The sequence below is a fragment of the Streptopelia decaocto genome (assembly GCF_964273445.1).
Source record: "Streptopelia decaocto genome assembly, chromosome: 1".
NCBI lineage: Eukaryota > Metazoa > Chordata > Aves > Columbiformes > Columbidae > Streptopelia > Streptopelia decaocto.
This window is the reverse complement of record NC_138663.1, coordinates 674,350-698,193: the sequence shown is the minus strand read 5'-3', so window position 1 is coordinate 698,193 and position 23,844 is coordinate 674,350. Positions and strand designations below refer to the sequence as shown.

The 23,844-nt window shown below is 63.3% G+C and overlaps 1 protein-coding gene across 3 annotated transcripts in view; it reads right to left on the bottom strand.

Moving 5' to 3' along the window:
• The window catches only part of SHANK3 (SH3 and multiple ankyrin repeat domains 3), a 393,528-nt gene that overhangs the window by 14,696 nt on the left and 354,988 nt on the right, over nucleotides 1-23,844 (bottom strand). For all 3 annotated transcript variants that reach the window (XM_082076373.1, XM_082076372.1, XM_082076371.1), the window contains exon 22: nucleotides 20,372-22,697. In XM_082076373.1, the coding sequence (XP_081932499.1) occupies nucleotides 20,372-22,697 (2,326 nt within the window). The remainder of the gene's footprint in view (nucleotides 1-20,371; nucleotides 22,698-23,844) is intronic.

Sequence of the window (23,844 nt, the reverse complement as noted above, 5' to 3'; positions counted from 1 at the left end):
ACACAGGAGGTTCCACTTGACTATGAGAAGCAACTTGTTGGGGTGAGGGTGGCAGAGCCTGGCCCAGGCTGCCCAGGGGGTTGTGGAGTCTCCTTCTGTGCAGACATTCCAACCCCCTGGACACCTTCCTGTGGAACCTCAGCTGGGTGTTCCTGCTCCATGGGGGGATTGCACTGGATGGGCTTTCCAGGGCCCTTCAACCCCTGACGTTCTGGGATTCTGTGATGCTGTGAAACACCTGACGGGGGGAGTGCAGAAGACGCAGCCAGACTGCCCAGCGGCACCCGCGGTGGGACAAGAGGCACACACTGAAACACGGGGAATTCTGTCTGAACGCACAAGATCGTCAGGTCACCGTGAGGTGACCGAGCACAGGCACAGGGTGCCCAGAGAGGTGCTGGAGTCTCCACCCCTGGAGACATGAACACCCGACGGGACAATGTCCTGGGCACACACACTGCTCGGTGAGTCTGTGGTCAGGATCTGGAGGAGCAGTGCAGACCTGAGGAAGCCTCCCAGACCCGTGATCAGCTCCACGACGCGCAGGAGCCGTCACTGCGGGTCGTCCCTTTGTGCCGGGGCCGTGCAGAGTGCTCGAGCTGACAGCCCTTCCCTGGACCCCCCTCCAGCCCCTCCCTGGTGTCCTCAGCCTTCTCCAGCACCCACAACGGCAACTCATTCCTGCAGCACCACCAGCCCCAGCAGCTCAGCACCAGCCTCTGCTCCTCACACGCTGCCTGTGGGCCACTGGAGCCATCAGGAGCGTTGCCACCATCAGATGGCCGCAGTTCACGGGGACGGTGCTCTGGGGCTGGAAGAACCAGCTTTTGCTCTCATCTGTCAGCACCGAACCCTCTGCTCCGGCGCAGGTCGCTCACTGGGCTTGGCTGGTTTCCTCTGCACTGTTCTATGTCCCCCAAAACTTCATGCGTTCTGCAAATCATGAATCCTCATTAATCATGCCAGTTTTCATACAGTAAATACACCTATTAAATGAAACAGGACTCTACAAAATACCTGTCTGCTATCAGCCTTCTTCCACAGTGCAAACCAACAAGCTACTTCTTACTCTTCACTTCTGGTGGGTGTTTTTCCTCTGGACAACACGTCCAGACTGAAGTCTTACCTCTTGCTCTGAAATAATTCCTCAATATTTATAATCCCGCTCCTAAACCAAGGCCTGGCTCCGAGCGCAGGTTGGAGCGTGAGGGGCCGCGTCCCTGCCCAGGAGGGACCCTCCGCGACCCCTCGAGCGTGGGACACGCACAGGTCCCTCCGGCCGGTCCCTGGAGCCCGAGCTCGCTGCGTGCAGCTCGGGTCCCACCGCAGCGGCCACCGCCGACAGGGCGACCGACCACGACCGACCCACGCGCAGTTTTCTGCCTGAACGCCAAGGAACCCAGAGCATGGTGATGCGTGGCTCCAGGCGGCCAGCCCAAGCCGGAGCCCAAGATACTGCGGAAACGGAGCAGCCGAGAGAGGACGAGGATCCTGGCGCGAGGGCACATGAGCCGCGGACCCGGCTCTGCGCTGGGAACGGCTGCAGCCAGCGGCCCCGGCCCCCTGCACCGCGGCACAAGCAAACCTCCTCCTCTGGCAGAGAAAGGAGGGGAGAATGGCAGCTTCTGCAGCTAAGAACTGGAGCCCGCAGTCCAGATCTCCTCAGGGTGCCTGACCTGACTCCTGCTCAGCGCACGGGCAGCCGAGGGAAGGAGTCCTGGAACCAGCACACTCAGCGTCTGCCGTGACACGGGGGTGACACGGAGCTGGGAAAGCCGGGCCCTGCAGCTGCGGCAGCACGGGAGCACGGAGCAGCCACGGGGGTCAGGCGCACTCGGTGTGCTACCTGGACGCTCAGCAAGGGACCCTCACTCAGCAGGGGACCCTCACTCAGCAGGAAACCCTCACTCATCAAGGGACCCTCACTCAGCAAGGGACCCTCACTCAGCAGGGGACCCTCACTCAGCAGGGGACCCTCACTCAGCAGGAAACCCTCACTCAGCAGGGGACCCTCACTCAGCAGGGGACCCTCACTCAGCAAGGGACCCTCACTCAGCGGGGGACCCTCACTCAGCGGGGGACCCTCACTCATCAAGGGACCCTCACTCAGCAGGGGACCCTCACTCATCAAGGGACCCTCACTCATCAAGGGACCCTCACTCAGCAGGGGACCCTCACTCAGCAGGGGACCCTCACTCAGCGGGGGACCCTCACTTCACCACGGCAGGTTTAACAAACCCCAAAGCCAGATGGTGCAGGAGCAGCGAAGGTCGCAGCCGACACCCGGGGCTGTGGCGACGGGCCCAGCAGCTCCATGAGCACGGGGGCCACGGGGAGGCGGCTTCGCAGCCTGGCTGGAGATAACAGCTCTTGGACACCGGAGGGACATGGAGGTGCTCAAGCCGTGACTTCCTACAGGCTGTGATTTCCTATAGACTGTGATTTCCTACACACCGTGATTTCCTACACACCGTGATTTCCTACACACCGTGATTTCCTACACGCTGTGATTTCCTACGGGCTGTGGTTTCCTACACGCCGTGATTTCCTACAGGCTGTGATTTCCTACACACCGTGATTTCCTACACACCGTGATTTCCTACAGGCTGTGATTTCCTACACACCGTGATTTCCTACAGGCTGTGATTTCCTACACGCCGTGATTTCCTACAGGCTGTGATTTCCTACACACCGTGATTTCCTACACGCCGTGATTTCCTACACGCCGTGATTTCCTACAGGCTGTGATTTCCTACAGGCTGTGATTTCCTACACACCGTGACTTCCTACACACCGTGACTTCCTACAGGCTGTGATTTCCTACAGGCTGTGATTTCCTACAGACCGTGATTTCCTACACACCGTGACTTCCTACATGCTGTGGTTTCCTACACACCATGATTTCCTACACACAGTGATTTCCTACACGCCGTGGTTTCCTACAGGCTGTGATTTCCTACACACCATAACACGGGGTGATGGCTCCTGAGCTGCCACGGGGGCTGAGCTGCTCGGCCACGCTGCCCGGGCACCATCGGGCTGGCTTGGTGGTGTGTGTCACCATGTGTGCCAGGAGAACAGCACCGCAACAGAGCAGAACAGCACCGCGGCACAACAGAACAGCACCGCAACAGAGCAGAACAGCACCGCGGCACAACAGAACAGCACCGCGGCACAACAGAACAGCACCGCGGCAGAACAGAACACCACCGTGGCAGAACAGAACACCACCGTGGCAGAACAGAACAGCACCGCGGCACAACAGAACAGCACTGCGGCACAACAGAACAGCACCGCAACAGAGCAGAACAGCACCGCGGCAGAACAGAACAGCACCGCGGCACAACAGAACACCACCGTGGCAGAACAGAACGGCACCACGGCACAACAGAACAGCACCACGGCACAACAGAACAGCACCATGGCAGAACAGAACGGCACCACGGCACAACAGAACAGCACCGCGGCAGAACAGAACGGCACCACGGCACAACAGAACAGCACCACGGCACAACAGAACAGCACCGCGGCAGAACAGAACGGCACCACGGCACAACAGAACAGCACCGCGGCACAACAGAACAGCACCGCGGCACAACAGAACAGCACCGCAACAGAGCAGAACAGCACCGCAGCACAACAGAACAGCACCATGGCAGAACAGAACGGCACCGCGGCACAACAGAACAGCACCACGGCACAACAGAACAGCACCGCGGCAGAACAGAACGGCACCACGGCACAACAGAACAGCACCGCGGCACAACAGAACAGCACCGCGGCAGAACAGAACAGCCACCATGGCAGAAGACCCACCACAGCAGAACAGCCACTGCAGCAGAACAAACACCCACTGCGGCAGAACAGTCACCGCAGCAGAACAGTCACCGTGGCAGAACACCCATGGCAGCAGAACACCCACTGCATCAGAACACCCACCGCAGCAGAACAGTCACCGCAGCAGAACAGTCACCGTGGCAGAACAGTCACCGTGGCAGAACAGTCACCACGGCAGAACACCCATGGCAGCAGAACAAACACCCACCACGGCAGAACAGCCCCCCAGCAGAACAGTCACCACGGCAGAACACCCACGGCAGCAGAACACCCACGGCAGCAGAACACCCACTGCGTCAGAACACCCACCACAGCAGAACAAACACCCACCACGGCACAACAGCCCCGCGGCACAACAGCCCCGCGGCAGGTCCCGCTGTGACCCGCAGTGGCTCAGCTGGCACCCGGCAGGGACGCTGGGGACAGGGGACACCAGCACGCACAGAACACGCCGAGCACGGGACGCTGCACAGCCCAGCGGGACAGGGACGTGGACAGAGTGTGGAAGGCTGAGCAAGCAGAGGTGGATGGAAGGGGGGCAGACGTGCCGGGTGGAGGGGACGTGGAGCTGCCTGTCCCAGCTCTGGGGCACAGCTGGGAAGGGCCTGGAGACAACCGGGGGCCCTGAAGCTTCTGACCTGAGCAGCGTCTCAGACCGAGCTGGAGGAGGATGCGCGAGGTTTAACGAGCCATGTCCTGGAGTCCTCTCTAATCACTTTAAGCAGAGTATGACAATGCACTCCAGAAAGCCATGGTGATTGCCACTGCTTTACCTCGCTATGGGAAGACAAAGCTGAAGATCAAGCAACTGGATGGTATCACTGATGGAACCAAAACTGTTGCTCCTGCTCCTGTTCATTCACCTTCTCGTTACAAGTAAGGGTTCTTTTCTTTGCTCTACATACACGAAGTCCTCCACGTGGGAACAGGGACGATGGAAAAGCAGCAAGAACTGTGCCTTGTCCTTGTGCTGACGGGGGGAGCAGCTGGGGAGGGGACACAAGCGGGGACCCCGGCCGGTGCCTGGACAGCCCAGGGATGCAGCTGCTGCTCTGAGGTGTCGGGTCCTGCTGCAGCTCCAGGTGCAGCTGCAGCCCGGGGCTGTCCCTCTGCAGGGTGACACGGCCCTGCCCCGGGGCTGTCCCTCTGCAGGGTGACAGTCCCTGTGGCCCATCCCTGTGCCAGGGCTGTCCCTCTGCAGGGTGACACGGCCCTGCACCGGGGCTGTCCCTCTGGAGACACCACTGCGTGCACTGGGGACACCACTGGGAGCCCCAGGGACACCACTGGGAGCCCTGGGGTCAATGCAGCTTCACATTTTGGGTGACAAATTTTGTTGCAGGGGAAAATGACCCCAGTGAGCAGTGATGCCAGCCCATCAGTGTTTCAACCGTGATGACACAGAAGGTTAATTAGGGTCAGCAATCAGCTAATTACCCACACAGAGCTGACCCCACGCCTCCAACCAGCAGCAAGCACTCGTGCATCCGACCTGACGGTGCCGCAGATCTGCTGTGGAACTGAGTCTCCTCGCCTGTGCACCCCAATGACCCCCGGGCTCCCAGCGCCCCTCGCTACCGGGAACTAATGGCAAAAACCTGCACTAAGAACACGGGAAAGGTGCTGGCACCTGGGAACGCCAGCCTGGACTGGTAGCCAGCTCCATCGCTGAGCCTTTTGGACCCAGACAGCAGCCAACCCTGACCCTGACCCTGACCCTGACTGTGACCATGACCTTGACTGTGACTGGGACCCTGCCCCGACCCTGCCCCTGCCCCCGGCAACGCCGGGCTCCGGCAGCGCCCACTGTCCCTCTCCGGCTCGCGTTCCCGCAGCCGCCTGCGCTGAGCTGGGCTCCCGGCCAGGGCTGCCCCGCAGGGCAGCGCCCGCGGGTGTGGGGAGCTCGGCAGCCCCCCCAGCACCCTCAACCGCGGCTGCAGCTGCAGGGAAGCACCAGCCGAGGCTCCAACACCTTCACGCTCGCCCGGCTGGAGATGAGCTACAGCCCATCTGCAGCCCCGGCACCCTCGCCAGGCTGTGCTCGGGGGCTGTGCTCGGGGTTTGGGGGCTGTGCTCATGGTCTGTGCTCAGGGTGCAGGAGCTGTGCTCGGGGGCTGTGCTCAGGGTTTGGGGGGGTGTGCTCAGGGTTTGGGGGCTGTGCTCAGGGATTTGGGGGCTGTGCTCGTGGTCTGTGCTCAGGGTGCAGGAGCTGTGCTCGGGGGCTGTGCTCAGGGTTTGGGGGGGTGTGCTCAGGGTTTGGGGGCTGTGCTCAGGGATTTGGGGGCTGTGCTCGTGGTCTGTGCTCAGGGTGCAGGAGCTGTGCTCGGGGTGCAGGAGCTGCGCTCAGGGGCTGCGCTTGGGGTCCGTGCTCGGGGTGCAGGAGCTGTGCTTGGGGGCTGTGCTCGGGGTCCATGCTCAGGGTGCAGGAGCTGTGCTCGGGGTCCATGCTCGGGGTGCAGGAGCTGTGCGCGGGGGCTGCGCTTGGGGTCCATGCTCGGGGTGCAGGAGCTGTGCTCGGGGTCCATGCTCAGGGTGCAGGAGCTGTGCGCGGGGGCTGCGCTCGGGGTCCATGCTCGGGGTGCAGGAGCTGTGCTCGGGGTCCACGCTCAGGGCGCAGGAGCTGTGCTCGGGGCGGCTGCAGCTCACCCGGGAGCTGGGCAGGGATGCGGGTGTGCGTGAAACAATGTCCAAAGCTTTCACACAGACAGGGCTGTGCAACAGAGGGGAAACATCAGCTGACGGTCACGGTCAGTCAGACGGTGCCGCCAGGAGCCGGCGCTGCCATTGTCTGAACCGCCAGCTCAGCGGAACCGGGACGCGCCGGCTCTCACCCAGCACAGCCACCGACCCCACAGTGTTCTGACCGGCTGGCGCCGTCACCGGGGCTGCTGAGCTGCGTCCCAACGCCGTGGGGCTGAAGACGGACCGGGCAGAGTAAACTCGCCCTGTCCCGCATCACGGAGCCCGGGGACGAGGCAGGTGCGACCGCGGGTGGCAGATCCCGAACGCTCAGACGCGCTGTGACACCAGCGACAGGACGGGGTGCGTGAAGCCACGTGCAGATGCGATGGCACGAGCGCCCTCCCACCGCCGACCACGCGCCAGCCAAGCGCCGTGTGCCGTGCAGAACCCGCGGCACAGATCTCTGCACAGCAACGGCCCCGGCCAGACACGGCGGCCCCACCAGCAGCACCAAAGGCAGCCGGATGGCTCCCGAATGCCCCGCTCTGCTCAGACCAGCCGTGCGGCGCAGCCGGGCCTGCGGCAGCGCTGGGGACGGCGCCGGCGCGGCACCACGGGTGCGTGTGGCAGGAGGAGCGTCCCAGCGCCGCAGGGGATGCCGTCGGCAGCTCAGTGCCTGGCAGAAAATGACAAGTAAAATCAAACATGAGTGTGCCCAGAGCTCCGCACGGGCTCCGGGGCTGCGACCACACGTGAGGCAACACAGATGTAGGGAGCTACTTACACACACGCTACGGCTAAGAACACCAGGACAGACAGACAGACACGGACGAAGCAAAACCAAGAGCACACAGCTGGCCATGCACGCTGGGGAAATTCACCTGGGGGGCACCTGGATTGGGGCATGTGCTACAGCTTGAGCCACCAGGGCTGCCCAGGCCCTGGGGCACCTCCTGGATGGGGACAGGGACCCTGCCACGTGGCACCTCCTGGATGGGGACAGGGACCCTGCCACGGGGCACCTCCTGGATGGGGACAAGGACCCTGCCCTGGGTCACCTCCTGGATGGGGACAGGGACCCTGCCATGGGTCACCTCCTGGATGGGGACAGGGACCCTGCCCTGGGTCACCTCCTGGATGGGGACAGGGACCCTGCCACGGGGCACCTCCTGGATGGGGACAGGGACCCTGCCCTGGGTCACCTCCTGGATGGGGACAGGGACCCTGCCCTGGGTCACCTCCTGGATGGGGACAGGGACCCTGCCACGGGGCACCTCCTGGATGGGGACAAGGACCCTGCCCTGGGTCACCTCCTGGATGGGGAAAGGGACCCTGCCATGGGTCACCTCCTGGATGGGGACAGGGACCCTGCCATGCACTCAGGTGACCTGGTGAGTGCACATGAGTCACCAGCCATGGGGTTGCAAAGGGACTCCAGCAGCTCTGGTGACAATTGAGACCGGCTGGGGACATGGCTGAGGAGCTCTGCCAGCAGGGACCCCTCCAGCACAGTCACTAACCAGTCTGGGAGAAGGGGGGGCAGTTTTCTGCGCCCCAATTTCCCTACAGCTGTCTCAGGTTCAAGTTCGTGCCAACAGTGACTTCCCTGGGACACTGTGCGTCACCTGCGCTCGGGGTGGGTGCTGGAGGCAGCGCTGCCCTCCTGGCCTCTTCCAGCCCCCTCCCCGCTGACCCCACCCCGGGGGGCTGCACGATCTCCGGAGCAGGAGCGGAAGCTGCTGTCCCCTCTGTCTGGTGGGACTCTGCTCCAGAAGGTGACCCAGGGACAGCCAGGGCTGTGAAGTCACGGCCCTGCGGGGAAGGGGAGCCCCGCGCACCAGCGGCATGGGGGGAGCTGCTGGGGGCAGAAATGAGACGCTGCGTCCTGGGGGGCAGTGGCCCAGCCCCATGGGGCTGGGGGCCCTCCCCACCCTGGCTGGGATCCCTTCTCATAGCACTGAGGTCCCTCCCCATGGGGCTGGGGTTCCCTCCCCATAGTGCTGGAATCCCTTCTCATAGGGCTGGGGTCCCTCCCCATGGGGCTGGGGTCCTTCCTCATTGGGCTGGGGTCCCTCCCCATAGCACTGGGGTCCCTCATCATAGGGCTGGGGTCCCTCCCCATAGCACTGGGGTCCCTCCCCAAAGCACTGGGGTCCCTCCTCATTGGGCTGGGGTCCCTCCCCATAGCACTGGGGTCCCTCATCATAGGGCTGGGGTCCCTCCCCATAGCACTGGGGTCCCTCCCCATAGCACTGGGGTCCCTCCTCATAGGGCTGGGGTCCCTCCCCAAAGCACTGGGGTCCCTCCTCATTGGGCTGGGGTCCCTCCCCAAGGCACTGGGGTCCCTCCCCATAGCACTGGGGTCCCTCCCCAAAGCACTGGGGTCCCTCCCCATAGCGCTGGGGTCCCTCCCCATGGGGCTGGTCGCTCCAAGGGAGCCGTGGCCCTGCAGAGCCCTTGCTGGCCATGCCTGGGCAGCCGTGCCGGGGGCACAGGGGCTCATCTGGGCCCAGTAAGAATCCCATGGAAGCCCAAGGGAATTTCCTCAGTCGCCACCTACGAGCATCAGCACACGACACCACGGCACAGGGACACGGACATGCTACGGGCACAGCGGGGCCGGGACACGCGCATGCCGGAGCGGGCGCCGCTGCCCGCTCTCGGGTGGGAGCAGGGAGCGGGGCCGCGGGCGGGGGCCGGGAGGCTGCTATGGGATGAGAACATGCTCACTTACACAACTCGCCCACCCGCCGGAGGCCAGAGGCGGTTCTAGACAGAGCAGCGCGGACATGCAGATGGAGAGCAGGAAGAGAGGCAATGAGAGAGATGTTAGCTCCGGTCCGGCAGCAACGAGGCGGAGAAGAGTGAACGGGCTTCGTCTGGCGGCACCGCGCGCCTCGGTGGCTCCTGCGCCGTGCGGGGCTGGGGCTCCGGTGGTGTGGGGGACGGGGAGGGGACAGACCCTGCGGTGTGTGTGGCACAGTGGGGACGGGACAGACCCTGCGGTGTGTGTGGCACAGTGGGGACAGGACAGACCCTGCGGTGTGTGTGGCACAGTGGGGACAGGGATGGGACAGACCCTGCGGTGTGTGTGGCACAGTGGGGACGGGGATGGGACAGACCCTGCGGTGTGTGTGGCACAGTGGGGACAGGACAGACCCTGCGGTGTGTGTGGCACAGTGGGGACAGGGATGGGACAGACCCTGCGGTGTGTGTGGCACAGTGGGGATGGGACAGACCCTGCGGTGTGTGTGGCACAGTGGGATGGGACAGACCCTGCGGTGTGTGTGGCACAGTGGGGATGGGACAGACCCTGCGGTGTGTGTGGCACAGTGGGATGGGACAGACCCTGCGGTGTGTATGGCACAGTGGGGACGGGGGTGGGACAGACCCTGCGGTGTGTGTGGCACAGTGGGGATGGGACAGACCCTGCGGTGTGTGTGGCACAGTGGGGACGGGGATGGGACAGACCCTGCGGTGTGTGTGGCACAGTGGGGATGGGGATGGGACAGACCCTGCGGTGTGTGTGGCACAGTGGGGATGGGGACGGGACAGACCCTGCGGTGTGTGTGGCACAGTGGGGACCGGACAGACCCTGCGGTGTGTGTGGCACAGTGGGGATGGGACAGACCCTGCGGTGTGTGTGGCACAGTGGGGACAGGGATGGGACAGACCCTGCGGTGTGTGTGGCACAGTGGGGACAGGACAGACCCTGCGGTGTGTGTGGCACAGTGGGGACGGGACAGACCCTGCGGTGTGTGTGGCACAGTGGGGATGGGACAGACCCTGCGGTGTGTGTCGCACAGTGGGGACGGGGATGGGACAGACCCTGCGGTGTGTGTGGCACAGTAGGGACAGGGATGGGACAGACCCTGCGGTGTGTGTGGCACAGTGGGGACGGGACAGACCCTGCGGTGTGTGTGGCACAGTGGGGACGGGGACGGGACAGACCCTGCGGTGTGTGTGGCACAGTGGGGATGGGACAGACCCTGCGGTGTGTGTGGCACAGTGGGGACGGGACAGACCCTGCGGTGTGTGTGGCACAGTGGGGACGGGACAGACCCTGCGGTGTGTGTGGCACAGTGGGGACGGGACAGACCCTGCGGTGTGTGTGGCACAGTGGGGATGGGACAGACCCTGCGGTGTGTGTGGCACAGTGGGGATGGGGATGGGACAGACCCTGCGGTGTGTGTGGCACAGTGGGGACGGGACAGACCCTGCGGTGTGTGTGGCACAGTGGGGACGGGGATGGGACAGACCCTGCGGTGTGTGTGGCACAGTGGGGACGGGACAGACCCTGCGGTGTGTGTGGCACAGTGGGGACGGGACAGACCCTGCGGTGTGTGTGGCACAGTGGGGACGGGGATGGGACAGACCCTGCGGTGTGTGTGGCACAGTGGGGATGGGACAGACCCTCTGGTGTGCACGGCACAGTGGGGACGGGGACAGGACAGAGCTCACAGTGTGCGTGGCACAGTGGGCCGGGGATGGGGACAGGTGGCACTGGGAGCAGAAGGTCTCTGGCGCTGGGGGTGCTCTGGGCAGCTCTGGGGACGGGGCGATCCCGGGGCAGCGAGGGGACCCGGGGAAGGGCCAACACGGGGCGCTGGGGCCGGGGAAGGTCGGGACATCCCACACCAGCCGGGGCACGTTCGCGTGTTTACTGAAGGAAATGGGACATTGATAACTGCGTGAGTTCAACAGCCAAAGCCTGAAGGGTTCCACAGAGCTACTTGTGACAGCTGGGAGGGAGGAGGGACAGGCGGGGAAGGGACAGGACAGAGATGGGGAAGGGACAGGACAGAGATGGGGAAGGGACAGGACAGAGATGGGGACGGGACGGGACAGAGATGGGGAAGGGAGAAGAGGGAGGGGAGGAAACAACATATGCATGAGAAAAATGCCCCACAGCAAGAACAAGAAAGAGCGGCAAATACAGTTCACATCGCTGTGACTTCACCCCATGGCTGTGTTAGCTTTGCGTTCATGGTTCTGAGAGTAACTGCTACAGGTTGTTTTAGGGCCTCGCCAGTGCGTGAGTGTTTCCCAGGGGGGATAATCACGGTCCCTCTGGTTCGGAGCTTGGCTGAACCCCTTGCGGAGCCCTGAGCTGCGCCCAAGGACTCGCCCTGGGCTGTGGGGGACAACTCAGCACGTGCTCTGCGGTGAGCAGGGGACGCGTTGCGTCTCCTCGCAGGAGCAAGACAGACCCCGCGCCGCTGCCCGGGCGCTGGGCTGCTCACCGAGCCTCCCAAACCTCCTAAACCCCCTCGGCTGTGGCTGCTGGGAGAGAGCGAGAGGCCTCGTCTCACCTCGGTGACACAGCCGCCTCCTGCTTGTCCCCCTGACCGCGCTGCTGTACCCGGCTGTGCCGGGGCCTCCAGCAATAGTTGTGTTTGGCACAGGGCGACAAACACCAAGTGGTCGCTGCTTCCATTCAAGGTTTGATCCCTTTTCTGCAGGCAGAATGGGCAGAACCGGCCGGGAGCCGTGCAGAGCCCGTGCCTGTCCCAGGCCACCGTGCTGCTCACAGCGGGGGCTGCTGGCTCTGCGGGACGCTGGGACGTGCCACCAGGAGCTGCCGGGCCACCCGCAGCGGGTCCGGCACAGACCGAGCTGTGCCAGGGTCCAATGCAGACCGAGCTGTGCCAGGGTCCGGCACAGACCGAGCTGTGCCAGGGTCCAATGCAGACCGAGCTGTGCCAGGGTCCGGCACAGACCGAGCTGTGCCAGGGTCCAGCCCAGACTGAGCTGTGCCAGGGTCCGGCACAGACCGAGCTGTGCCAGGGTCCAGCGCAGACCGAGCTGTGCCAGGGTCCGGCACAGACTGAGCCGTGACAGGGTCCAGCGCAGACCGAGCTGTGCCAGGGTCTGGCACAGACCGAGCTGTGCCAGGGTCCAGCGCAGACCGAGCTGTGCCAGGGTCCAGCACAGACCGAGCTGTGCCAGGGTCCAATGCAGACCGAGCTGTGCCAGGGTCCAGCCCAGACCGAGCTGTGCCAGGATCCGGCGCAGACCGAGCTGTGCCAGGGTCCAGCCCAGACTGAGCCGTGCCAGGGTCCGGCGCAGACTGAGCCGTGCCAGGTCCAGCCGGCGCTGCTCAGCTCACGGCCAGAGGGACGCGGTTACCCCCAGGGAACGCAGCACCGCCGGGGCCGTGTCCCCGCGGTGTCACGGTGACCGACCCGCGGCGCTGGAGGGGTGATGTAGAAGAGCAAGAGGACTCCTGAACGCACCGCGGACGCTCTCCCTCTCATGCTTCTCCATACAGGGGCCTGAGCTCCAGCTGCAGCTTTTCTTGGGCAGTTCACCGCTGGAGCAGTAACCAGCCTGGAGCCTCCCAGTAACCAGCCTGGAGCCTCCCAGCCGCAAGCTCCCACCGGCCTGCGCTCCGCCCTGGAGCGGGAGACCCAGGAGCAACCCGGCTGTCTGCAAGGGGCTGGGGGCAGAGCATTATGGACCTAAGAGCTGCTTCTGCCCTAACTACTCCCATTGCAGCAAGCCTGCTTTGCACCCCTCTGACCTTCGTAGGAAGAGGAAATTCAGCGCTGGTATCCACAGGACACCTGTGTCTCCTGTGCTGGCCCGGGGTGTCCCCAGGCTCTGGCTGCAGAGCGGGTGGAAGCAGCGGCCCCGCAGACCTCCCCAGCGGCTGCTCCACCTCCCGCTTGTTGACACAAGAACTGGAGTTTGAAAGGGTCCCTTTGTATTTCTCTGTACAAGAGGAAAAGCCCTTTTTCTGGGACTTCCACTTGTAGTTTGCCAAAGCTCCGAAAGGAACGGGCCCTCCAGCTCTCCTCCTGCACCTGCGATCAGACCCTGCGCCACGGGCCCTGCCCCGAGCTGAACCCTCGGGCTCCACTGCTGCTCTCCCGGCCGCTCCGGCACCGGCGCAGCCCCGGTGGGACCCGGGGACCATCCGGACAGCCCCTCCCTGCTCCTCCCACGTCTCGCTCTGGACAAGCATGAGGCAGAGTCACCGATTGCTCTTCTACTCACGGGGCGGGATGCGCGGATGAGCTGTGATTAGTAGATGTTAGTGACCAGATGAGGCGAAGCAGCTGTGCTTGCTGTGACATGGACACATGCTGGGACTTGCCACCCGCAGCGCCCCTGTCTCCTTGTAGGCAATGCACACCGGTGTCAAACCCAGACCCGTGGCGGCGGCACCGCGCTGGTGCCGGGTCCTGCCCCTCCGACCCGGGGAGCGTTTCCTGCCGTGTGTGTGCTCTCAATTCCCCATTTCCACAGCAGCCCCAGGACTCCTGCTTCTCACAACACTCAGCCTCCTGCAGCCTGTCTCGAGCAGCCCCAGCTCGGCTCCGTGCCGGCGGCAGAGCCACGTCTACGTGGACAAGCTGCGGCGGCGGCGCGGGCCCAGGAGAGCCCTGTCCTCGGCCTGGCGTCCCGCGGGAGCGCGGGGACAACGCCACGGCAACCAGGAGCCGGGAGCCCCCTCGGCACGGCTGCGCTGCCTCCGCAGCGGGGGGGCCACGGGGGCGGTTCAGTTACCTGCACAGGTGCATCAAGCATCTCCGAGTCCAGCTGCAGGGGGGGATGCAGAGCTGCCAGTCTCCCGCAGCTTTGCCGTCCCCTTCGGGGGGTGCTGGGGAGACAGGGGGGAGCTTAGGGGGACTTTGTGGCCCTTGGCAGCCTGGGCAGGAGACGCTCTGCTCGGTGTCACCAAAGGAGCAGCTGCCACCGGCCGAGGGGCTCCCGCCTGTCTGGGACTAGATGATCTTTTGAGGTCCCTTCCCATCCCAAACATACTGTAACATACTGTGACCCTGCGGCTGGGCGGGGGCCACCTCCTGTCACCAGCGCCCCCCCGCGTGGCCCCAGCTCCCCGGGGAGCGCCAGCCTTCCCATCGCCCTCCAGACAGGTCCCTTGGCGCTGGAAAGCAAGCTCAGCTCCGCTTTGTGTGCGGCTTTGGGCGCCGTGAAGAGACAAGAAGCCTACAAGGAAACAGGGGGTTGTGTCTGCAGCGGCTGGAAGCTTGCGCCAGAAATGTTACACCATTAACTGAAACAGAATTAATTGATGAGCTTATATAGAAAGAGGTAGCTTTACCCTAGGAGCTAAATGCCTAAAGGGCTTATTTTTCTTCTGTCTCTCTTTCAGATCTGTAGAAATACAAAGCAGTTGTGGGTTTCCAGAACAGCACCTGAAAAACTTCGTTTTGCATCTAAAATTCTGCTTCGCGTGGCACAGTTGGCACGTTCGGCTGTCGCTTAAAGATAAACAAACAAGCAAACAAACAAACACACACGCTTTGCACGGCACCGCTGACCCCGTTCTCGGCTGTGTTTGCGGAGCCGCGCGGCGCCGAGCCCCCCGAGCTCCGCGGGGTTGGGGCGCCCACGCGGCGCCGGCACCGGGCTGGGGCTGAGGCTGCGGCGTGCCCGTGCAGTGAGGGGACGCGGGCTGCTGAGGCTGGGGGGCCACGCCAGGCACAGGACAAGGGGACACAGACAAGACGGCGTCTCGACACAGGGCTGGACGTTGCACACTGAACGTGAGTCACCCTGAAGCGCGCGAGCTCGGCCCCGGCGCTAACGCAGCGCTTGAGCTGGCGCGTGCACCGCTGGCTCTGACCCGCTGCTCGCTAATCAGAAACCAACACCTCGCGCTCGTCAGCGTCAGCTTTATTGTGGTGTCCTGGTTTTGTTAAAAGCAGGTTTCTCTTTCAGTGAATTTAGCCTGTCAGCTAAAGCTTCATATTAGCTGCATTTTCCTGGAGAACCAGACACATGTTTTTGGTAAACAGAGCAATGGAATGCTAACTTATTGATAAGCATGGATGGACATCTCGCGAGAGGGGCAACGAGAAACCAGTGACCAAGAAACTGGCCAACTGTGTATAACATCCCATTCACGTGAATACTTCATATAAAAGTGGGAGATCACGATGACCTCGGCCCTTTTCCCTTTTGCCTTTGCTTTTTCCCTGCTGCTTATGGCGACATTAGGAGAGGACCTTGCGAGTCGTCCCTGCGAACTGAGGCCTAGTGAGAGACTGAATCCAGCTCCAGTTGGCTGCAGAGTCCAGTCCAGGACTTCGGGTGCCGGCTCTGCAGTTGCTGAGACTTTCAACATTGGTTTTGTATATTTTGTATTATTTTCTCTATTCTTATTAGTAGCATTAGTAAAACATTGTTAATTTTTCCAGCTCTCTTCTCTCTGTCCTCCTTTCCCTCCTGATCGCCTGTCCTGAGTGGGAAGGGGGCAGAGGGAGGGGCAAAAGGGGGAAGTGGGGGGGGAAGAGGGGGTTAACAAGACACCTGCCAGGGTTTTACTGTCACCCCGCAATCTAAACCCGGGACAGCCCTGACGGTGACACGGGCCCGAGCAGCGGGCAGGACACAATCAACATCGTCCCTGCTGGTCGCCTTAACTCTGACTTCCTGGTCCCATTCTCAGTATTTCTTGGCCTCTTTCTCAGTCCCTCTTGCCCAACGTCCTGCTCTGGAAGGCTCTGGGGAGGAGGAGATGGCCAGAGCCAGCCTGGAGACAGCGCTTTGTGTCTTCTGTCCCTGGGGGTCCTGGGCAGGACCCTCACAGGCGTCTGCAAGAGAAACACCCCAGGGCTCCAGAGCCACCCTGTGCAAAGGGAGGCTCCCTGCTCCCAACGGAACTGCTGTAACCCACAGCAGCTTCATGGGCTGGAAAGAAACTGCAGCAAGGAAACCTGCCATGGTCTGCAAGGCGCTCGCCTGTGCCGGCAGCTCCCGCGGGCCCTGGAAGGGCACCGGAGCCTGGGAACACTCTGCCAGGGTATGGAGCTCGGGGACACTCTGCCAGGACACTGGAGCTAAGGGACACTCTGCCAGGACACTGGAGCCTGGGGACACTCTGCGAGGGCATGGAGCTCGGGGACACTCTGCCAGGACACTGGAGCCTGGGGACACTCTGCCAGGGTATGGAGCTCGGGGACACTGTGCCAGGACACCGGAGCTCAGGGACACTCTGCCAGGGTATGGAGCTCGGGGACACTCTGCCAGGGTATGGAGCTCGGGGACACTGTGCCAGGACACCGGAGCTCAGGGACACTCTGCCAGGGTATGGAGCTCGGGGACACTCTGCCAGGGTATGGAGCTCAGGGACACTCTGCCAGGACACTGGAGCCTGGGGACACCCTGCCAGAGTATGGAGCTCAGGCACACTCTGCCAGGGTATGGAGCTTGGGGACACTGTACCAGGGCACCAGAGCTCAGGGACACTCTGCCAGGGTATGGAGCCTGGGGACACTGTGCCAGGACACCGGAGCCTGGGGACACTGTGCCAGGGTATGGAGCTTGGGGACACTGTGCCAGGACACCGGAGCCTGGGGACACTGTGCCAGGGTATGGAGCTCGGGGACACTGTGACAGGGCACCAGAGCACAGGGACACTGTGCCAGGACACCAGAGCCTGGGGACACTCTGCCAGGACACCGGAGCCTGGGGACACTCTGCCAGGACACTGCATCGTCCCCAGCTCCCAGGGGACTCCGGACACCGCGAGGTCGGAGCTCTGGTTTGGCTCCCGGCCGTTTCTACGAGCTGCGGGAAAGGCCGCGGCACCACCAGGCACAGCCCGTGGGTGCCGCCGGTGCGGGGGCTGAGGGCTCTGGGGCAGCATCGCCCGGGCTCTGGGGACGCCCGGCCAGGGGTGCAGGACCTGCCACCCCCCAGGGACACCCAGGGCCACCCTGCAGCCGCGGCCACCACGCCGGCACCGTCCCGCCCCCCGGCAGCACCGCGGTGCCTGGGCAGGTTTAGGTGATACTGTCGCTCTCAGGACAGGCCCAGGGACTGGAAAATGTGTCCTGAAATGGGTCATCTAAGCTTATCTAACTGCTCTTTCCATTATTTTCTGAATTTACAGCAATTTCATAAAAGAGAGACATTTTCAGAGTGAAGGAGAGTAGCTGACATCATTAAATATTCTATTTACAGCTGACTTGTTGGGAAATATTTCAAGTCTTTGACATAACCGGGAGCACACAGATCTCAGAGATGAAAGGCCAGGACTTCAGAGTGAGGACCGAGAACACGAACTCTGCGGGACGGGGGACGTGCCAGCACTGGGTGGCACCGCGGGCATGGCCAGGAGGACCCACCGGGCTCCTGAGGGGACACACGGCTCCCTGCAGGGGGGACACGTGGGGTCCCTGCAGGGGGGACACATGGAACCCCTGCGGAGGTGATAACACGGGGTCTCTGCAGAGGTGATATACGGGATCCCTGCAGAGGTGACACATGGGGTCCCTGCAGGGGTGACATACAGGGTGCCTACAGGGGTGACATATGGGGGTGGGTCCCTGCAGAGGTGACATACGGGGTCTCTGCAGAGGTGACACACGGGATCCCTGCAGACGTGATATACGGGATCCCTGCAGAGGTGACACATGGGTCCCTGCAGGGGTGACACATGGGGTCCCTGCAGGGGTGACACATGGGGTCCCTGCAGGGGTGACATACAGGGAGTGTCCCTGCAGAGGTGAACATACAGGGAGTGTCCCTTCAGAGGTGACATACAGGGTGCCTACAGGGGTGACATATGGGGGGGGGGTCCCTGCAGAGGTGACATACAGGGTCCCCTGCAGAGGTGACATATGGGGGAGGTCCCTGCAGAAGTGACACATGGGGTGCCTACAGGGGAGACATATGGGGGTGGGTCCCTGCAGGGGTGACATACGGGGTCCCCGCAGAGGTGACATATGGGGAGGTCCCTGCAGAAGTGACATACAGGGTGCCTACAGGGGTGACATGCAGCGGGATCACATCACCGGGCAGGAGCTCAGGCAGGCGCTGCTGCTCCCAGAGGGACGGGGTGAGGGATGCCAGTGGCAGCACGGGGACCAAGGGGACGTGCTGGTGGCCCTGGGGCCATGAAGGAGGGGACGGGCAGAACAGGGGCAGAGGACGGAGAGGGGGTATCCCTGTGAAATGGACAAGGGGCATCCCCGTGCAATGGGGGCACCCCCGTGCAATGGGGGTACGTGCAGGTCTCTGCCAGGAGGCTGCGTGAGGACCGGCGGATCAGTTGGGCACGGTGATCCGGTGGACGTGAGCCGCGCTGTGACACCACCTGGTCACGGTGCTGCTGGCTCCGGGACACCAAAGGGGCTGAGGGAGGTGACTGCCCCAGACCTCCAGCAAAGGGCGAGCTGAGAGCCGCCCGGCTGCCACGGGAACCGGGGACACCCAAGTTCTCCAGCATCACCAAAGATATGCCCAGTCAGCACGATTTAGGAACACGAGGCATGTGCCTGATTTCAGAAGGGTCCCCAAATGCAACCAGGCTCGGAGCATCCAGCACAGGACCCCACGGTTCCCCACGGAGCAGTGACCACGTGTGGGTCACAGGTCTCCAGGGAACAGCCGTAACGTGCACGTGGGGACGCACGGCACGGCCACAGCGGGGATTTGGTACCTGCCAAGAGGGGGGCGAGCAGGGCGGCCAGGACGGCACCGCCAACGTGGCGCTGGCAGGGACAGGGCTACAGGGACACTCCCTGGGGACAGGACACTGTGTCCCCCATGATACAGCCTGAAATGTCACCAGCCGGGTTTGTACCTGTCACTGCGATGATCTGGTTGGAAAAACCTTCCCAAGAGAAGGTTCCCCTCGTGCAGAGCTCCCTGCTGAGCCGGCCCCTCGCTGACCCCGCAGCCACCCACTGGGGACACCGGTGGCACCCGCTGACCGTGGGCGGTGTCGTGTGGCTGTGGCCCCAAAGGGCAGAGCAAGACCCGAGATTCTGGGTCACTTCCTGCTGTAACTTCAGATTCCAAAGCCCTGTGAGGGTTCGCTCTCAAATCTCGAGCTCTAATTTGGAGTTTTCGGTTCAGTTTTGTTTCAGTGGGGGTGCTGGGGAAGGTGTGGGGCGGAGGGGCCGCTGCTCACAGGGCAGCAGCTCAGAGCCCAGGCCGGGGCTGGCAGGGACATGGAGAGCCCGCTGCTCGGGAGCGCAACGGTCACCGCTCCAGCGTGGCAGAGGGAACCGGTGTCACCCGCCGGCCGGGAGGGACAGTGAACCCGGGTGACCGTCAGAGAAAGAGGCTCCTGGTGCCCCAGTCGCTCTGCTGTGAGCTGTCGGCTCTCCTGGGCTCACGCTGGGGCTGAGGATCCGCAGAGACACCTCTGAGCCAGCAGCCCCCCCGGCACGGGGACGCGTGTCCCCCGGGACATGGCAGCTGTGAGCACCGGGGGGGACGGCTGCACCCCCAGCCTGGAGCCACGTGTGACACCCCGGCTGCGCCCGGCCAGACCTCCCTGAGGTCACCAGAGCGGCCTGTGCCGGGAACGTGCCGAGCTCTGCCCTGGCCAACGCGGCCAGTGCTGCTGGGACCTCTCTAGGGGCTGTGACAGAGCAGCTGGTGACAGCAGGGACTGTGACAGCAGCCGGTGACGGCCCCGCGCGCAGGGACTGTGACAGCAGCCGGTGACGGTCCCGCACCGCAGGGTCTGCCCGGGGCTGGGATGCTCAGCCTGACATTTGGAGCTCCTCGGAAATGAGAAGCACTAGAGGAACACACATCGGTGTTGACCGTGCGGGAGCAAACGTGTACAAGTGAAACCCAGCACTCGGCACAGCGGCTTCACAGGAGCATCGAGACAGGAGGAACACGGAACAACAGGAGGGCAGGTTGAGGGAAAAAGCAACAGTGCGAGCTCATACGTGTGCGGGGGTCGAGAGGAGCCACAACAAATCACACCCCGCCTGGAAGCGCGTCCCGGCATCGCCTCTCCCCGCAGCTACGTCCTGCCATCTCGGAGACACCCCCAAAGCACGCGCGGCTCGCCGCACAGCTCCGTTCCGCTCGCCCGCCCCCGCCCCGTCCCGGCCAGGCGCCGGCGTCTTACCGTGCTGCGACCACCGGCGACTTCTTCCCGGGGTCTAGGGCGGACCCGGCCGGTTCCTCCCCCAGTGATCGAGTATCCTTGTTCAGCTGCTGTAGTCGGGAACTTAGCTCACTGATCACAGTTGGCTTGTCATCGTCAGCCCCATGGATGGGCCTGCTCTCCATGGGGTCCCCCCATAGCTTGGACCTTCTCTGAAAGAGGTAGCGTGGCCGGCCGATGCTGGCTGATGCCAGCGTGGCCGCATGTTGCTGGGAGATGAGCTCGCTGTCCGAAGACTGCTTCAAAAGTGGGTCCCTGAAAGTAACTGGCCCCTTGCTGAGCTGGGACTTGAGTTTTGGCTTTGGAGGCACTGGTGGCTTCTCGAGTATAAAAGTTTGTCCATCCGCAAAGGAAGTGTATGTGTCAGTGGGCTCCCCGCTTTCTGAGGACAACGTGGACATGCTGGAGACCGTCGAGATGGTGCTTGTGGTCTCCAGGTGATGGTCACTTGAACTTCTGGTGTCCACCTCTTCCACTCCCGAGTCTGCAGCAGACTCGGGGGCGACGGGGGCGTCGGAGGGCTTCCCTGAGGGTGTTCCGCCAGTGGTAGAAGGTGCTACTGCTGCCGCTGGTATGGATGGCGTGCTAGGCGTAGCCAGGTGGCTGACCGGTGTGCCGGGGGTGGTGACCAGTACCCCGTTCGCAAACTCATCTGGTGGAGGCACCAGCCCTATCTTGGCCAGCTCCTCCCTGGTCTCCTCGTCGCTCGAGGACAGCTGGGCTGGCGGGAGGGTCACCGTGTAGGGCTCCACTTCCTCCTCCGAGCTGCCCTGGCCCAGCGTCTTGTCGGAGACCGGGCTGGCCGGGGGCTTTCCCACGGGGCTGGGCTGGGGCTCCGCCGGGGGCGACTCGGCCGGCTCTGTGCATGCCTCGGGGACAGCCGCTTGCTCCTCCTTCATCTCCAGTCCTATCTCGTCTTGGCCATTGCTTGTGGCGTGAACCATGATGAGGCCAGCGGTCTTCTGCTGCGATGTGTCCACTATGCTAATAATCATGGACTTCTTGTCTTCTTGTTTCTTCTCCTCCTTCCCAGGTGTTTCTGCTCGTGCCTCGGTCTCTTTTCTCAGCGTGGACGGAGTCCCCCACTGGCTCTTGGCAGGGGCCAAAGTCCCAGAGTCCGTGCCGATGGCCCCTTTGCCTCCGGGTGAGTAGGCAGGGGACACCAAGCTCTCCAGCTCCCCCCTCTCGGGTTCTTTGGTTTGGATGTCCACGAACAGGGGTGCTGCTCTGTCGGAGTCCGGGCTGTGGATGGGGGTGGGCGAGCGGGACGGGACTTGCGTGGACAGGGCCCGCTCCCTTGCGGCCAGCGCAAGCGCCAGAGGAGAGTTCGGATCCAGGGGCTTGCCCGTCAGGGGGTGGATGAACGTCGAGGAGGAGCTGCTGATTAATGGCTTTAAAGCTGAGACAGGGGAAGGCAGTAGTACATCTCGGCTTCCTAACAACCGCTCGTCGATGGACCGGGACTGCTGCAAGGACGGCATGTCGCTGCTGGGGGGCGTCCCTTCGATGGCCCCCACCGAGAGGAAGACAGTGGATTTCCGCCTCTCATCCAGGCGACGGTCTCGGTCCTTCATGACTCCGGCGATGGCAGTGGCGAAGGGGATGCTCGTGGCTTCGACCTGAGCGATGCCGGCGTGGTGCTGGTACTCCACCCCGCTCAGGCGATGGCTCCGGCGCGTGGGAGAGGGCTCTCTGGTGAAGCCGCCGGTGATGGACAGAGCCGCTCTCTCCTGCGCGTCCTCCACCTGCAGCTGCTTCACCAGCGGACTCTTCTTCCTCTGGGGCTTGGTGGGGGCAAACAGGCTGACGTTGAACTGCCCCATGTTGGCGTAAGGGTTGTCGATCACTCTCCCCTTCCTCTTCAGCTTCTCGGGAGGGGTCGCGGAGGGGCCAGGCCGGGGGATCTCCGTGGGTTCCACGGGAAGATGGGAGGAGTCCTGCAGGATGATCATGGAGCGCGCCCTCTTCTGCCGCTCCGGGTACGGGATGGAGGTCCTCGCCTGATCGTACACCTCGGCCGCGCTGATCACCTGCGGCAGCCCGTGCAGTTTGGCCTCCAGGCTCGGCTTAAAGCTCGATCTTATGGTATCATAAGCTCTTCCTGGGGGCGGAGGTGGCGAGAAGGATGGAGGGGGGCCTGTGTCAAAGTAATATGGAGAAGGAGGCGGGGGTGGGGCTGTTTGAGGCGGGGGTGGAATCCCATGTCCTTCCCTGACAGTGTCTTGCATCGATGTGCTCCGGGGAAACTTCCCATCCAGTAACGAAGCAGCGAGTTTCTCGTCTTCACCTGGAACACAAGGAGAGCGGTGGAGTCAGGGAGGACGGCTCCAGAGAACCCAGAGCGCGACAGTCGACACAAACCGGATCTATGACGTCCCTCTGTCCCTGTCCCACTGTCCTTCCGCAGTGACCTCCCGCTGCATCCCCCGTTTGCCTGGCGCAAGCGTCTGCAGTTCGGCCCTTTGCTCCTGTTCCCTTGGCACGGGAGGGCGGCCACAGACTCTCACAAAGTCTGACGCCGGTTTAAATCCGTCGCACGGCGGTGCCCGATGCTTCCCAGCCCGGCCGAGCGCTCTGCAGCCCGCGGCAGCGCCGGTGGAGCCAGCACCGGCCCCGCCGGCAGCCCCGAGCGCGACCCGCCGCGCCACGCACGGCTCTGGCGGTTCTGTCACCCCGTCCCCGAGGGTGACATGTGCTCCGTGTGCCAGACAGAACGCAGAAGCTGCGTCTGGCACAGACTTCAGCTGCGTGTTTCAAGGATCACAAGTACCCAAGGAAGCCGCATTCTGTCATTCTGACTGTTCACTTACTACCTGCGTGCACAGTGAGAGCTTTTTCAGGCACTTGGAATACTGAAAAAGTATGAGAGTCTTGCTAAGTAAAACAGTAGGAGGAGAATACCATTAATACAGCAAATACCGTGCAAGCCCTTGCATGGCGGCACGTTCACCAGCTGAGCCCCGCGGCCCCGCCCTGCTCCGCTCCCACGTCCCCCGCTCTGCTCCGCTCCCACGTCCCCCGCTCTGCTCCGCTCCCACGTCCCCTGCTCTCCAGCCCCAGCTCGGCCCTTGTCAGGGTTGCAAATGGAGAGAAGGCTGGCGATGGCGCCCAGCACGGCCTGGCACCGCCGCACCGGCACCACCGCACCGGCACCGCCACACCGGCACCACCACACCGGCACCACCGCACCGGCACCGCCACACCGGCACCACCGCACCAGCACCGCCGCACCGGCACCGCCACACCGGCACCGCCACACCGGCACCACTGCACCGGCACCGCCGCACTGGCACCGCCACCACCTGCTCGCGTGGCACCGATGCTTTCTGTCATGTCCACCAGCATCCCAAGTGCTTTGGCAAGGGCGCCCCGTGTTACATTAGCAATCGCACCAACTGCAGAGTCTGCCGGGGAAAAGGGAATATTTTGGCCAT